Source organism: Gymnoscopelus microlampas, assembly GCF_963454915.1.
Source record: "Gymnoscopelus microlampas genome assembly, chromosome: 16".
NCBI lineage: Eukaryota > Metazoa > Chordata > Actinopteri > Myctophiformes > Myctophidae > Gymnoscopelus > Gymnoscopelus microlampas.
This window is the reverse complement of record NC_139953.1, coordinates 50,800,210-50,815,325: the sequence shown is the minus strand read 5'-3', so window position 1 is coordinate 50,815,325 and position 15,116 is coordinate 50,800,210. Positions and strand designations below refer to the sequence as shown.

Sequence of the window (15,116 nt, the reverse complement as noted above, 5' to 3'; positions counted from 1 at the left end):
TGGGGGTGTGGCGAATGTCGGGGATATGGGGGTGGGGGTATGGGGGGTAATGAGGGTGGGTTGGATGGGGGGTTATGGGGTAGGTATGGGCCTGGGCTTCAACTCAACCGGGTCCGTTTGGGTTAGATTGTATTTTCAGACCCGTCTCAAACATTTTCATGTCAAGGACCCCCAAATTGACATGCATTTGGCAGCAGACCCCCACCTGAAAATATTTTCTGCCAGGGAAAATGTTTCAAGATTTATCAAAATGTCTCGAAAATAGCCGATCTGCAAGCTCAAAATGACCAGTAATGGGACGTGTTGTGAGCTTGTAGATCGGCTATTTTCAAACAAAGTATAAAATAGGGTTAAAGTGATTAAACTGTTCTTCGTTTGCTGTGGAACCCCTGAAACTCCCTGAAGGACCCCTGGGGGTCCCCAGACCACACTTTGAGAACCACTGCTCTAAAGATATGATAACAAATATTATTGTAATTTAAATCCTATGTTATACAACTTTAGAATTGAAGAAACTTCGAGAATGAATTATTTTTGCACAAATGTCAAAGATTTTTGCACAAATGTCACACTTAAGAACTCAAAGGCCAGCCTAAGAGTGCTCAATCTAGTGTGCGTAGATTCTGTTCTTACCTAAGAACAGATCACAGCTAAGAAAACATTGGAGAATACCAAAATCTTCTTAAAAACTTCTCAAGTGGGTTTAAGAAGAAATTTCCTCTTAAGTACCGTTGCTGAATGAGGCCCATTGTGTTTCCTGATCAGTGATCTTACCTGTTGTCTGAAGGTCCAAGTTCATTACTGAAGTCTGAAGACCTGTCACTCATCATAGACACATAGCTTTGTGCAGGAGATGCTGGTCTCTGGTCGTCAGCTCTGGAATAATAACAATATAAAAACTATCATACATTCACCTCTGGAATAATAACAATATAAAAACTATCATACATTCATCTCTACAATAAAAACAATATAAAAACTATCATACATTCACCTCTACAATAATAACAATATAAAAACTATCAGTGTCTGGATCATACATTCACCTCTACAATAATAACTAGAAAATGTGCTCCTCGGAGCTCAGGTTTCCGCCAGTACTGTTCCTGATTAATCCTGTCTTACCTCACTTCAAAAGATATAAATTATCTTTTTAAGTGACACACCTATTCATAGGCCTCTATTTCATCATGCGTCTCGCTAGCCAATCAAAGCACACCCTTTCAACATATTGTCACGTGTCACGTGAAGCTTGACCAAAGTTAGCTTGGTGGACACACGGAAGGACGAGAACGAAAACATAGTCTCCTGGCAGGGAGACAACAATATAAAAAATATCATACATTCACCTCTGGAATCATCACAATACAAAAACGATTGTGTGTGTGTGTGTGTGTGCGTGTGCGTGTGCGTGTGCGTGTGCGTGTGTGTGTGTGTGTGTGTGTGTGTGTGTGTGTGTGCGCGTGTCAGTGGTCAGCTCTAACCAGGGGCCTGTTTCACGAAACCTAGATAGCAGATTAACCAGGGATTTATCAGCTATGGTGCTTGGAGGCGCGAGCACATCACCCCTGTTCTGGCCTCTCTCCATTGGCTCCCAGTCCGCTTCAGAATCCATTTTAAGGTTTTAATGTTTGCTTTCAAATCACGTAATGGACTGGCCCCGCCTTTTATCACCGACCTCATCAACGATAACACCCCATCCAGACCCCTAAGGTCAGCTCCTATTGGCCGAGCTCTCGACCAATAAACGCTCTAAAGGTGACAAAGCTTTTGCCACGGCTGCCCCGAGGCTCTGGAACAGCCTTCCATTCCATATAAGAGCTGCTCAGTCCATAAACACCTTTAAACTACTATTGAAGACCTATTTCTTCTCACTTGCCTTTGAGCAATAAACTGACTCTCCATGACCACTGATCCTACCTAACTGCGTCTCTGCTATGCACTTTTTAATTAGTTTACTACTAATGTATTGTTTTTCCTATTAGCATATTTTTGTATTACATTTTTCTTTGTATGTATTTTAACATTGTTGTTCCATTGCTGTGTTGTACAGCACTTTGGTTGGCTTCGGTCATTGTAAATGTGCTCTATAAATACAATTTGAGTTAAGTTGAGCTATCCTGGATACATGTATCATGACTTACTGTAGCTGTGAATCTGTTTCATGAAAGCTGAGTTCTCTCTCCAGATGAACTGAGACAGTTATCCTGATATGTTTATCCATGACTTGGTTTCATGAAGGCAATGCTACATTAGTTACCATGTGAAGCTAGCCTGGTCCAGACCAGATGTCACTTTTAATTACTGTGCCTGTTGGAGTGATCTATTCTAATAGCTTGATCTTCAGAGCTTGATCGTTTGTCCTTTTATTTTTCAAATCATGAAATTCAATATAATTTAGGAATCATAATAGTTTAATCTGAACCACTTAAACCCTCTAGAATTAGTCAAACGTACCTTACAACTCTATTTTCACTTTTACACCTACAGCCGATCTAGCCGATCTACAAGCTTGTAGATCTACTAGCTTGTACATCAGCTATTCTTGGTGAATGTTCCCCCAGAATAGCTTTGCTGAGGTTCAAGTGGTTTAAGGAGAATCAAATACATCTGGTTTATTTTATATTTATAACCAATGAGTCCAGAAAATACTTTTCACTCAATATTGATGTGTTGGCTCCACTGTCACCCCCCCCCCTCCAACCATGTCCACAACCTGGGCATTATTCTGGACCCCCACCCTTTCATTCCTCCCCCATGCACAGGGGCCTTAGTGATCTGGAGGCCTGTTTCAAGAGCGAATATGAGGCCCCCATATGCATTAAAAAGGGGGGGGGGGGTTATTTGTAAAAAAAAAAAGTTGTGGACTGAAGTTGGTTTGCTTCCATAATCCATAATGATGCATTTTCTAACTTAATTAATTAGACTATTTGCACTTCCACCATGGACAGACAACTAAAACAATTAACAAAAGTAATATTGTTTTGCCATTGTCATTACATGATTCATTTGAGCTGAGCCCTGATTTAATCAGATATACATCCTGTTTACTCCACATGATATTAGATATTCTGACATGTACAAAAAAAACATCAGTTTTATTAGAATATGATAAGCTACTCGTTGCACTTCTGTTATTAAATAAAGGGAAAACGGTAACGAAAGACTCGCCCCAAAACACGCTCGCCCCCATTTTGTTTGTGGACCAGTATTCTTGTATTCTTGTATTTGTTTTACTGAGGATAAGGTTAGAAATAAGGTTAGGTTAGGACTTCCGGTTTAACGAGCAATGGAGTAGGACGCAGCTCTCACAGCTCCTGCAGAGTGAACTCCTAAATGCTGAAATAGCGCACCATTTGAATAAATGTGGTAATATTCTCACACAAGTAAACTTAACTTAGACTTCTGTCCATTAAAAATGCAAAAAGAAGCGAAGGACACGCGACGACGGGCCGCGATGGCCTCGCGGGAGTCGCGGCCTGTTGCGCCAACAGAAGCCTCGGCTAGTAGTGGCCCCTCCCCCCCACCATCACCAGGCCACCCGGCGGATGGCGGCCCGCTGCCGCCCGCGATGTCTCACGAGGATTTCAAGGTGGAATTGATTTCCTCAATATCTACTATCTTCAAGACAGAGCTCCACCATGCCTTGGGTGAGAATTTAACATCTATGAAGCTAGAACTACAAGCAGTGAAAGCAGAGCTAGCAAGTAGCATCGATAGCATCCAGTCTGATGTGGCCACTCTGAAGCTTACAGTGGATGAGGTGGAGGCCACACTGTCTACTTGCACTGATGATATCACACATCTTCAGAACCAGATGGCGTTGATGTCTGCCGAGCTGATAAAACTTGAGAATCGATGTGAAGACTTGGAATGTCGCAGTAGACGAAATAACGTACGCGTCATAGGGGTCCCTGAGGACCACCCGGCGGCATCCTCCACAGAGGCGGTTGCTACATTGCTGAAGACAGCCTTTAATCTACAAAAAGAACCCGTCCTGGACCGCTGGCATCGCTCATTGAAGGCTAAACCAAGACAAAATGAAACTCCTCGCCCGATAATTATCCGCTTACACTACCACCAAGACTGTGTTGACATCCTGAAGCAAGCCAAGACACTACAGCGGATCAAGATTCAAGATATGGTCATCTCAGTCTTTCCCGACTACACGGCGAAGGTAGCACGCGCCAGAGCGGCCTTTAAGGATGTACGGCGCCAACTGTATGAGCTGAAATTGCCAGGCCTACGTTTTGGGCTGGTATTTCCCGCCTGTCTGAAGGTGACATACAACAACGTCCAGAAGGAGTTCAAGAAGCCAGAGGATGCAGAGACGTACATAAAAACACTGGGCAAGTAAATCTACTGGAAAAATGGGTAAAACTGTTATTGTGACTCTGTCAGTGTGGACTTTGACTAAAAAGAAGGACTTTAATTTTTGATTCTATTTTTCTAACTACTGACTGAGTTGCTCAATAAGCTGAATACATTTTCACTGATTTTTTCATTTTTTCATTGTGCATCTTTTATTACTACTTATCACTATTTCTATACCTCATAAGCTGCTTTTTAGTTAAAGGCTTAAATTAGGTAATTAGGATAAATGGATATTACCAACCCACAATTATCTCAATCAGGTTTGTTTTCATACTGGGGCAACCCACGTTTTCCCTCCCTCTCCTTGTATACTTATTTATGATATTATTATTTTACTTTATAGTAAATGAAGCTGATGCACAAGGATGTTGAGGGAGACACTCATAAGGTGTAGATAATGTAGAAAATTTGTGTTATTTTTTTCTTTGTTTCTCTTTGTTTGTTTTCTTTTAAAACAATTTGGATGTAAGATGCTGAAATAGCACAAGTGTGTCAATATTCACTGTTATACATAGTGACTCTGTCAGTGTGGACTCTGACTGAAAGGAAGAACTTGAATTCTTGATTTTATTTTTCTAACTGCTGACTGAGTCACTCAATATGATGAATATATTTTCACTGATTTTCTCATTTTTATTACTACTTATCATTATTTCTACACCTCATAAGCTGCTTTTTAGTTAGAGGCTTAAATTAGACAATTAAGATAAATAGATATTACCGACCCACAATTACTTCAATCAGGTTTGTTTTCATAAATAGGTTGCTGTCGTTTTCCTCCCTCTCCTTGTATACTTATTTATGTTATTATTTTACTTTATAGTAAATGAAGCTGATACACAAGGATGTTGAGGGAGACACTCGTAAGGTGTAGATAATGTAGAGAATTTGTGTTTTTTTTTTTTTTTTTGGTTTCTTTCAAAAAATGTGGATGTGAGATGCTGAAATAGCATAATTGTGTCAATATACACTGCTATACACTGTTCCTTATATATAATTATAGATGTAATGTTAGAATTTTTAGCCACCATGTTACATAGCGAAGCATTAGAAATGTTGGTGTGCCTTAATACTCTAAAATGTTCAATGAGAGTTGTAATTTGCAGGAGCTGAGACTGAAATAGCTGTAATTTCGTAAGCTGAAAGTATGGCTAGGGTTATGACTCCCTGTGGAGTTTGCACTGGGTACTCTGTTGTTTTACAACTTAGTCTGGGTAGGTGCAGCGGGGGGGAGGGGGGTGGATGGGCGGGTAGTGTAGATTCAGGTTCATGTTTTCATTATTCATTTGTTATTCACTCATGTTGTCTGTTTTTTCTTCGTTTCTCTTTCCTCTTTCTCCTTTTCTCTTTCTCTCTCCTTCTTTTCCAAGTGAGGGGGGGCCTCTCATTCCTCATAATTCTCAAGCACTACCGTGATGGCCACAAACTCTCTTAATTCGGGTAACAACTCTCCTGTGAGATTTGTCAGCTGGAACATCAAGGGTCTGGGAAGTCCTGTCAAGAGATCGAGAGTGTTCGCACATCTGAAACATCTCAAGGCTGATCTGGTGTTTTTACAGGAGACCCACATGCGTAACAAGGATCAGGTCAGACTGAAATGCCCCTGGGTTGCTGAAGTGTTTCATTCTGATTTTAATTCTAAGGCCAGAGGGGTCGCGATTTTGATCCGTAAGTCAGTCCAATTCAAATCATCCACAGTTATTTCTGATAGAGAAGGCAGATATTTAATTGTGTCAGGTTTATTGTGTCATGTTCCAGTTTTGCTGGTTAACATCTATGCCCCTAACTTCGACAGCCCTACATTTATGAACCAATTATTTAAACGACTTCCCTCATTGAATAGCACCTTTCTGATCTTTGGTGGAGATATGAATCTGACGATTTCGCCCCATTTGGACCGTTCTAATCCACGTAATATGACTCCATATTTGATGTCTAAGACCCTCTCTGATTTTATGTCAAAAAATGGCTGTGTTGACTCTTGGAGATATTTTAACCCTCAAGCTAGAGAGTATTCCTTTTACTCAAATATGCATCAATCATTTAGTAGGATCGACTACCTCTTCATTGACTCCAAATTAATATCTAAAGTAACATCTGTTAAATATCATCCCATTGTCATCTCTGACCACGCCCCACTTGCGTTAGATATCCAGCTCTGCTCAATGCCCCGCTACTCATCTTCATGGAGGCTTAACTCTCTACTCCTATCCGATGATAATTTTAACACATTCATTTCGAATGCAATAGATACTTATATCACACTTAATCAAAGTGAAACTGACCCGATCTCCCACTCACTTATGTGGGAATCGATGAAAGCCTATTTACGGGGTCAAATCATTTCCTTCTCTACTCATCTAAATAAATCCCGTCAATCTAAAAAACAGGACCTCTCCAATAAAATAAAACATTTAGACCAACAAATTGCGTCATCCCCCTCTCCCAATTTACTTAACAAACGCGTCGCTCTACAGACTGAATTTGACCTTATTACAACTACAGATGCAGAACACCTTATCTTGCGCTCGCGAGCCACATATTACGAACATGGTGACAAGGCAGGTCGGCTTTTGGCTCATCAGCTACGTCGTCAAGCAGCTTCAAATATTATTCCCCAAATTAAAGATCCCACAGGAGTATTACATACTGATCCTATAGCTATTAATTCCACTTTCTCCTCATTTTATTCATCTTTATATAGCTCTGAAGCACCATCCGACTCTAGTGAAATGCACTCCTTTTTAGACGAGCTCGCTTTCCCGACTGTAAACCCGGAGGCTGCTACAGACCTTGATTCAACATTGACTATACCAGAAATTACTATAGCCATTAATAATATGCAAAGCAATAAAGCCCCTGGCCCAGACGGATTCCCTGTTGAATTTTTTAAGAAATTTAAAGACAAATTGGCCCCATTATTACATTCTGTATACGTTGAATCACTACAATCTGGTTCTCTCCCCCCTACTTTGTGTCAGGCCTCCATAAATGTATTACTTAAAAAAGATAAAGATCCAGATCTTTGCGCCTCTTATAGGCCTATTTCATTAATAAATGTAGATGCCAAAATACTGGCTAAAGCTCTATCCCTTCGTTTGGAAAACGTCCTCCCAACCATTATCTCAGATGAACAAACTGGGTTCATAAAAGGACGTCAATTGTTGTACAATATTCGAACCCTCCTAAATGTTATTTATTCCAACCCCTCCACTCTGATCCCGGAAGTAGTTATCTCTGCTGATTCGGAGAAGGCGTTTGACAGAGTGGAATTTAACTATTTGTTTGAGGTATTGGGAAGGTTTGGAATAGGCGAAGTTTTCATTTCATGGATACGCCTTCTCTACACTTCACCGCAAGCCAGTATTCGCACCAATAGCACCCAATCTAGTTTCTTCCCACTGTCACGAGGTAACCGACAGGGCTGTCCGCTGTCTGCACTTTTGTTCGCGATCGCAATCGAGCCATTATCAATATATCTGAGGTCCTCTCCGACATATAAGGGGATAATAAGGTCAGGAATAGAATTCAAACTGTCGCTCTACGCAGATGATTTATTGTTGTATGTCTCCGACCCAAGTACGTCGATTCCCCTTATTCTAGCTTTCCTTAAACGATTTGGCTCATTTTCAGGCTACAAGGTGAATGTCTCCAAGAGTGAATGCTATCCTATCAATCAGTTGGCACTACAATTGACACAATCTGATGTTTCTTTTAAAATGAGTCCTTCTGGCTTTAAATATCTGGGGATAAATGTAACTAGGACTATGTCCTCTCTTTTTTCTGCCAATTTTTCCCCCTTAGTGTCTAATCTTAAATCTGACCTTCAGAGGTGGGAAAGTCTACCCCTATCGTTAATTGGAAGAATTAACACCATTAAAATGAACATCCTCCCTAAGTTTCTATTTCTATTTCAATGTATTCCCATCTTTCTGACAAAAAAGTTCTTTAAAAGTATTGATCAAACAATCTCTGGCTTCCTATGGAATGGGAAAGCACCCAGGATCCGGAAAGCTGTACTTCAGAGGTGCAAGTTCAATGGAGGATTGTCGTTACCAAATTTTCAACTTTATTATTGGGCTGCACATATTCAGAAAGTTTCCTATTGGTATGCATCAGCGAATCCGCTTTGGTGTAAGTTTGAATCAAAATCATGTACTTCGTCTTCACTGCCAGCTCTACTTACCTCCCCTATTCCAACGAACCCCTCCGGATTTACACGAAACCCAATTGTTCGTTCCACTTTCAAAATTTGGTACCAATTCAGAAGTCATTTTAAATTTATTCTCCCATCCACCTCAAGTCCATTACTGAAGAATCACTTATTCAAACCTCCACACTCGGATTCAGGGTTTTCAGTCTGGCATGACAAGGGTCTCAAATCTTTCAAAAAAATGTATAAGAAGGATATCTTCTGTAGTTTTGCTGATCTGTCGGCTAAGTTTGGTCTCCCCGCTTCCCATTTCTTCCGATATCTCCAAGTCAGACATTGTGTTAGATCACTTTTTTCGCACTTCCCTCAACTACCTACAACCCAGATTTGGGAAGAATTCATCCACTTCGATCCATTCCAAAAAAAGCTAATATCAAGGATATATGATGATCTACTGTCTTTGGATGATGCCCCTGATAATAGAGTCAGGGAGGCATGGGAGGCTGAACTTGGGCTGACTTTTGATGACAGTTGGTGGGATGCTGCCCTAAGTACATTCCACACAAGCTCAACGTGTGCCCGTCTCACACTTATACAATTTAAAGTACTATTTAGAATTCATTACTCCAAAGCTAGACTATCGCGAATCTATCCTACTGTGACAGACAGTTGTGACAAATGTCATTATTCACCCTGTAACTTAACCCATATGTTTTATTCATGTCCGCTCCTGGTTAACCTATGGAAGAATTATTTTGACACAATGTCCAAAATATTCGCAATTCCTGTAACCATTTCTCCACATACTGCTATCTTTGGGATCCCAGAAGACTATGCCCGGTTCACTCCCAGACAATTAGAGGTTTTGGCTTTCACCTCTTTAATAGTAAGACGCCATCTTCTTCTCCAATGGAAGTCTACTAAACCACCCTCTAGAACCCAATGGCTGAGAGAAGTAATGTCCTTTGTAAAATTAGAAAGGATAAGATATTCTACCAGAGGTAATCTAACCACATTTCAAAAGAAATGGGATCCTTTCCTGACATTTTTTAACTCCATCTAACCCCCATACAATTGTTGGATGACTGAGGCCCCCCCCCCCCCCTTTTCTCTCTTCTCCTCTCTTTCTACCCCCCCCCCCCCCCCCCCCCCCCTCTCTACCTCTTTTCCTATATCTCTATATCTGGTCTTTTTCTATATCTCTATTTCTATCTGGTCTTTTTCGTATTCTCTATATTAGTCAAGTCAATATTCACATGCTATTGATGGACAGTTTTTTTCTTTTTCATGTACACTGTAACTTAAAATAAGATTGACATATGTGACCGTATTGAACTGAACTGATCCTACACCAACCTTCCAATAAAAATATTAATGAAAAAAAAAAAAAGAAATAAGGTTAGGTTTAGACATAGTTTTACTGAGGTTAAGGTTAGGAATAAGGTTAGGTTTAGACATAGCTTTACTGAGGTGATGTTTAGGAATAATGTTAGGTTTAGACATGGTTTTACTGAGGTTACGTTTAGACATAGTTTTACTGAGGTCACGTTTAGGAATAAGGTTAGGTTTAGACATAGTTTTACTGAGGTTACGTTTAGGAATAAGGTTAGGTTTAGACATAGTTTTAATGAGGTTACGTTTAGGAATAAGGTTAGGTTTAGGCTAGTTTTACTGAGGTTACGTTTAGGAATAAGGTTAGGTTTAGGCATAGTTTACTGAGGTTAAGGTTATGAATAACAGGTGAATACCACCGGATTTGCCCCGGGGCGACTGTGTCTGTCACAATTCACCCGCAACAAAACAACAACACCTTGACAGGTCAAAACAAACACCAGTGATTATTAGCATAGGCGGCGGGTAATGAAGGCTAGGGTAGGCTAAGCCTTCCCAAATGTTATGCTGGGAAATTCTAGGAATTGTGCAAATTATATATAATATACGTGCACAGCATTATTTAGTTCATTTTTTGATAATAAATCAGTAAAATCAGGCAAAAATGAGAATTAAATAACCTAAGCCTAAAACCGAAATAAAGTAACCAAAAACCAAAAAGAAACTAACCCAGAAACCTTTTTTTTTTGCGCACGCGCGCACGGATTTTGGCGCGCCATTATTGTGGACCCCCACCCTTCCATTCCTCCTCCATGTACACAATCACTAAACCTCACAGTAAATTCCTGATGGAAACTCCTTAAGCTAACATGAATTAAAGTTTACAGTTACTTACTTTGTCTGGGAGTCTGGTTCATTGCTTTGTTCTGGAGACTCTGGTGTCTGTCTCTGGTCGTCACTTCTGGAATCATAACAATCACACAACACTCTGTTTATGACTCATATATTCCTGATGAAGAATCCTTAATAACATAAACTAACATTAAAGACATGGTGACATGAACATTTTTTTTAAAAACCCTTTTAGGACATATCCCTGGTGTAGTAAACATAGCTGGTAATATCACAGCATATGTACACAGGACGTAATTATTTCATAAATCATATAAATATAATTTATGAATTAATTACAATATATATATATATATATATATATATATATATATATATATATATAATGTCATCAATCAGAGAGAGACCCTTTAACTGGTTCAACAAAAGAGACCAAAAATCATTGCTTTCAAGTTACAATAAAATGATTGATAAAAAACTAGGCTTGATCTTCAGAGCTTGATCGTTTGTCCTTTTATTTTTCAAATCATGTAATTCAATATAATTTAGGAATCATAATAGTTTAATCTGAACCACTTAAACCCTCTAGAATTAGTCAAACGTACCTTACAACTCTATTTTCACTTTTACACCTACAGCCGAGGCTTCACCCTGATCAAACAGAGCGCACAGTCGCTTTTGCCTCGCGGTCTCTCACAGCCACAGAGCTTAAATACTCCATAGTGGAAAAAGAAGCTCTGGCATGCGTGTGGGCTGCGGAGAGGTGGAGAACCTTCCTCTGGGGCAAACACTTCATTTTACGCACAGATCACCAGGCTCTTACCACTCTCCTCGCTACAAAGGGTCTAGGACGCGCTGGCATGCGCATAGCGAGATGGTCGGCTCGTTTGCTGTGTTTCAACTATGACGTTATCTACCGCCCAGGAGCACAGAACGTGACCGCCGACTGCTTATCTCGTCTCCCCTTGCCCTACTGTGGGGATGAGGAACCGGAACCGGGTCTAGTCGCCTACATAACCACTGATTTACATGCTATCTCTGCATCTGACTTTACCGCTGCATGTGTTGAGTGCCCAGAGCTGCGCGCGCTCAAAACACAAATACAAAATGGATGGCCCTCAGCTAAGAAAGCTCTTCATTCCCAGCTGGCCCCATACCACTCGATCAGAGATGAACTGTCAGTACACAACGAGCTTGTTTACCGAGGCCCGTATCGCCTCATTGTACCTGTCGCACGCCGACAGTCTATCGTTGCATTGGCCCATGAAAGTCACCAGGGAATAGTGCACACTAAACAGCGCCTACGTGATCTCTACTGGTGGCTAGGCATGGATGCCTGTGTCCAAGCTGCCATCTCTTCCTGCCTCACATGCCAGCTGACGGACAAAACTATTAAGACACACGTTGCCCCACTGCAGCCGGTTCCGTTTCCAGATGGACTGTGGCAGAAACTGGGGATTGATATCTGTGGACCGTTCGAAACAGCGCCTATGGACTGCCGTAAAAGTGACCTGAGGTCGCTTTTACACCCACCATTACTACACATGCTGTGATTCAGTTTCTGGCTACTGTGTTTAGCAAACATGGAAATTGCTTGGACATAGTCAGCGACAACGGGGCCCAATTTACTGCTGCTGCTTTTGCCACGTTCCTGAAAGTGAGGGACATTACGCACAGCAGAGCTTCTGTTTACTATCCGCAAGCAAACGGGGCCGTGGAGCGCTTTCACCGTGTGCTTAAGGACTGTATTGAGAGCGCTAATCAGGAACAGAGACCATGGAAACGTTACGTGCTGGACTTTCTGCAGAACTACAGAGCAACGCCGCATGCAACTACTGGTGTTTCACCATTCGAGCTCCTGCATGGACGCAAGATGCGCACCAAGCTGAACAGTGTGTTGGTGGAATCGACCCCGCCTCCCGCGGACACGGAGGTGCGTGCACGCGTCCTCGCTAATCAACAAAAGTCAAAGGAATATACTGATGAGCGACGTCGGGCCAAGCAGTCATCCTTCAAACAGGGGGACATGGTCCGTGTCAGAAATCCACTACATGTGAAGAAAGGAGATCCGAAATTCGGAAAGCCCACAAAGATAATGAAAAAGACTGGACAGAGCACATACATCCTTGAGGATGGAAGAAAGTGGAATGCAATCCACCTGTCACTCTTCCCTGACAGCGCTGTTCCAGGTGACATCACCCAACCTGTCCCACCAGTGGATAACTCACTCCCTGTACCTGGGCCTACAGTAAGAGCACAACCACAGCCAACTGATAATACCCAGGGCAGACCTCAGAGGGTGAGAAGCAAGCCAATATGGCTCAAGGACTGTGTGACTTAGAGACTTGAAAATAGAGTACACTTTGATAGCTTTTGCTTTGATGTGATTTAACATTGTCATTGTTGTTCTGAAAAAAAAAGAAATGACATGTTGATAATAATGTGTACCAGTGAAGAAGTGTTGTTTGATTAAGAATGTGCCAGTGATTGCTTAAAAAAAAATAACAAAAAGATTTTGCCATTTACTATTTGTATTTCATATATTTTGCCAGTCTTTTCCAGACATGTTCTATATTTTCATATGCCATGCTGTTACATCTCATATTGCACAGATGTTTTTGATTCTGAAGCTTTTTGAATTTAGTGATGTTCTTCTCTTAAAAAGGGGAAGATGTTATATACTGTATGTGATTTGATGTAACACTAGGTGCACTTAACCTACCTGTAACCTAGGGGGACCTATTGAGCAAAGGTGTATTGTATTGTCTTGCAGAAGGATACAGAAGTAAAGGAGTTAACAATATGGTATGAAGCTGCCTTGTCTGTGTGTCATTATTTCTCTTTGAAAATACAACAATTGTTTTATTGTTTATTGTTTATTAGGATCCCCATTAGCTTTTGCCATGACTTCGGTCGGCCACCTCGGGGCGACTGATTGCCTAGTCGCTCAAGGGTCCTTCTGCCGATCTACACAGTCACGACTTTTTTTCTGTTCTGGCCCCACAGTGGTGGAATGAACTCCCCACTGATGTCAGGACAGCAGAGTCACTGCCCATCTTTCGCCGCAGGCTGAAAACCCACCTCTTCAGGAAACACTACCCTTCCTCTTCGCCTTGCCTACTTGTTGTTAACTAGTTGTACAAACTCTTGTGTTATTGTTTTATTGGATCTTGTTTATTCGATACACTTATTTGTTTCAGCTCGTGCTCATTTGATTTTCCTACTTTGTCTCATCTGTTTATGAAAGTAGGTAGCTGATATATTGCACTTTTACTTTAGCGCTAGGTATACTCTTGGTTGCTTGTTTTAGAAGAGAACGCACTTAATGCTTCTGGTGATTAGTAGTTTTGTTCCCTACCTATGTTGAATGCACTTATTGTAAGTCGCTTTGGATAAAAGCGTCTGCTAAATGGCTGTAATGTAATGTAATGTAATGTAATAAAAGCTAGTCTTCCTGGGGTCCAACACAGACAAACATTTTAACAGAGACATTCCTTACATCAACTTTACAATCACTGTAATCTAAATAAAAATAGAAAATAAAAAATAAAAATTACAATCAAGTAGTACAATTATAAACTATAACTAAATCACTTATTACACATTAAACTTTGTGTGTCTGGGGATTAGTACAGGCATGTTTTCATCAGGTGTTCTTTTAACTTTTTCTTAAAGGTGAATTTTGTGTTTGTATTAATTATGTACTTAGGCAATGAGTTCCATCCTATTGCAGCTCTATAGATAGTAGAAGCTTCTTGGTTTAAGTGTTACCATATCACCTGAACTGGCATGTCTAGTCATATGGGTATGTTCATCTCTTCTGTATCCTACCTGGTCAAAGAAATACTGGGTTTTTTGGTCAGTGAAAACATTTCTGAAAAAGGTGAGAGTGTGTGAATGTAATCTATTCTCAACAGTAAGCCATGATAGATGTCTGTGCATTTCTACTACATGTGTGCGCTTGGAGCACTGGAAAGCTAATCTGGCAACTTTGTTTTGAGCTGTTTGCTATTTCTGTATGTCTTTCTTTGTAGCGGATGACCAAACAACTGGGCAGTACTCAAGGTGTGACAAGACTAAAGCTTGAGTTACTAAATGGTGCATTTACATAGCGCTTTTATCCTAAGCGCTTTACATTCATTGTGCCATTAACCCATTCACACACACATTCATACACCAATGGCGGAGGAAACCATGCAAGGCACCTACCTGCTCATCGGGACCAATTAGGGGTTCAACGTCTTGCTCAAGGACACTTTGACACTAACTCTAGGGGAGCGCCCCAACCCGGGATCGAACTGGGAACATTGCGGTTTTCCAGTTCACTCTACCCGGCCACTCTACCCCTGAGCCACTGTCGGCCTATTTGAAAGATTTATTTGTATCTCCATCACAATTAACTGGA

General features: G+C 40.9%; 2 protein-coding genes across 2 annotated transcripts in view; one reads left to right on the top strand and one right to left on the bottom strand.

Moving 5' to 3' along the window:
- Nucleotides 1-15,116, top strand: part of LOC311063420 (gap junction alpha-1 protein-like) — a 604,483-nt gene that overhangs the window by 405,859 nt on the left and 183,508 nt on the right. The gene's annotated exons all lie outside the window — the stretch shown is intronic.
- The window catches only part of LOC311063805 (uncharacterized protein), a 196,618-nt gene that overhangs the window by 68,941 nt on the left and 112,561 nt on the right, over nucleotides 1-15,116 (bottom strand). The window contains exons 9-10 of the mRNA XM_084083411.1: nucleotides 10,755-10,820; nucleotides 775-876 (exon numbers count right to left, since the gene is read on the bottom strand). Coding sequence (XP_083939537.1) covers nucleotides 775-876; nucleotides 10,755-10,820 — 168 coding nt within the window. The remainder of the gene's footprint in view (nucleotides 1-774; nucleotides 877-10,754; nucleotides 10,821-15,116) is intronic.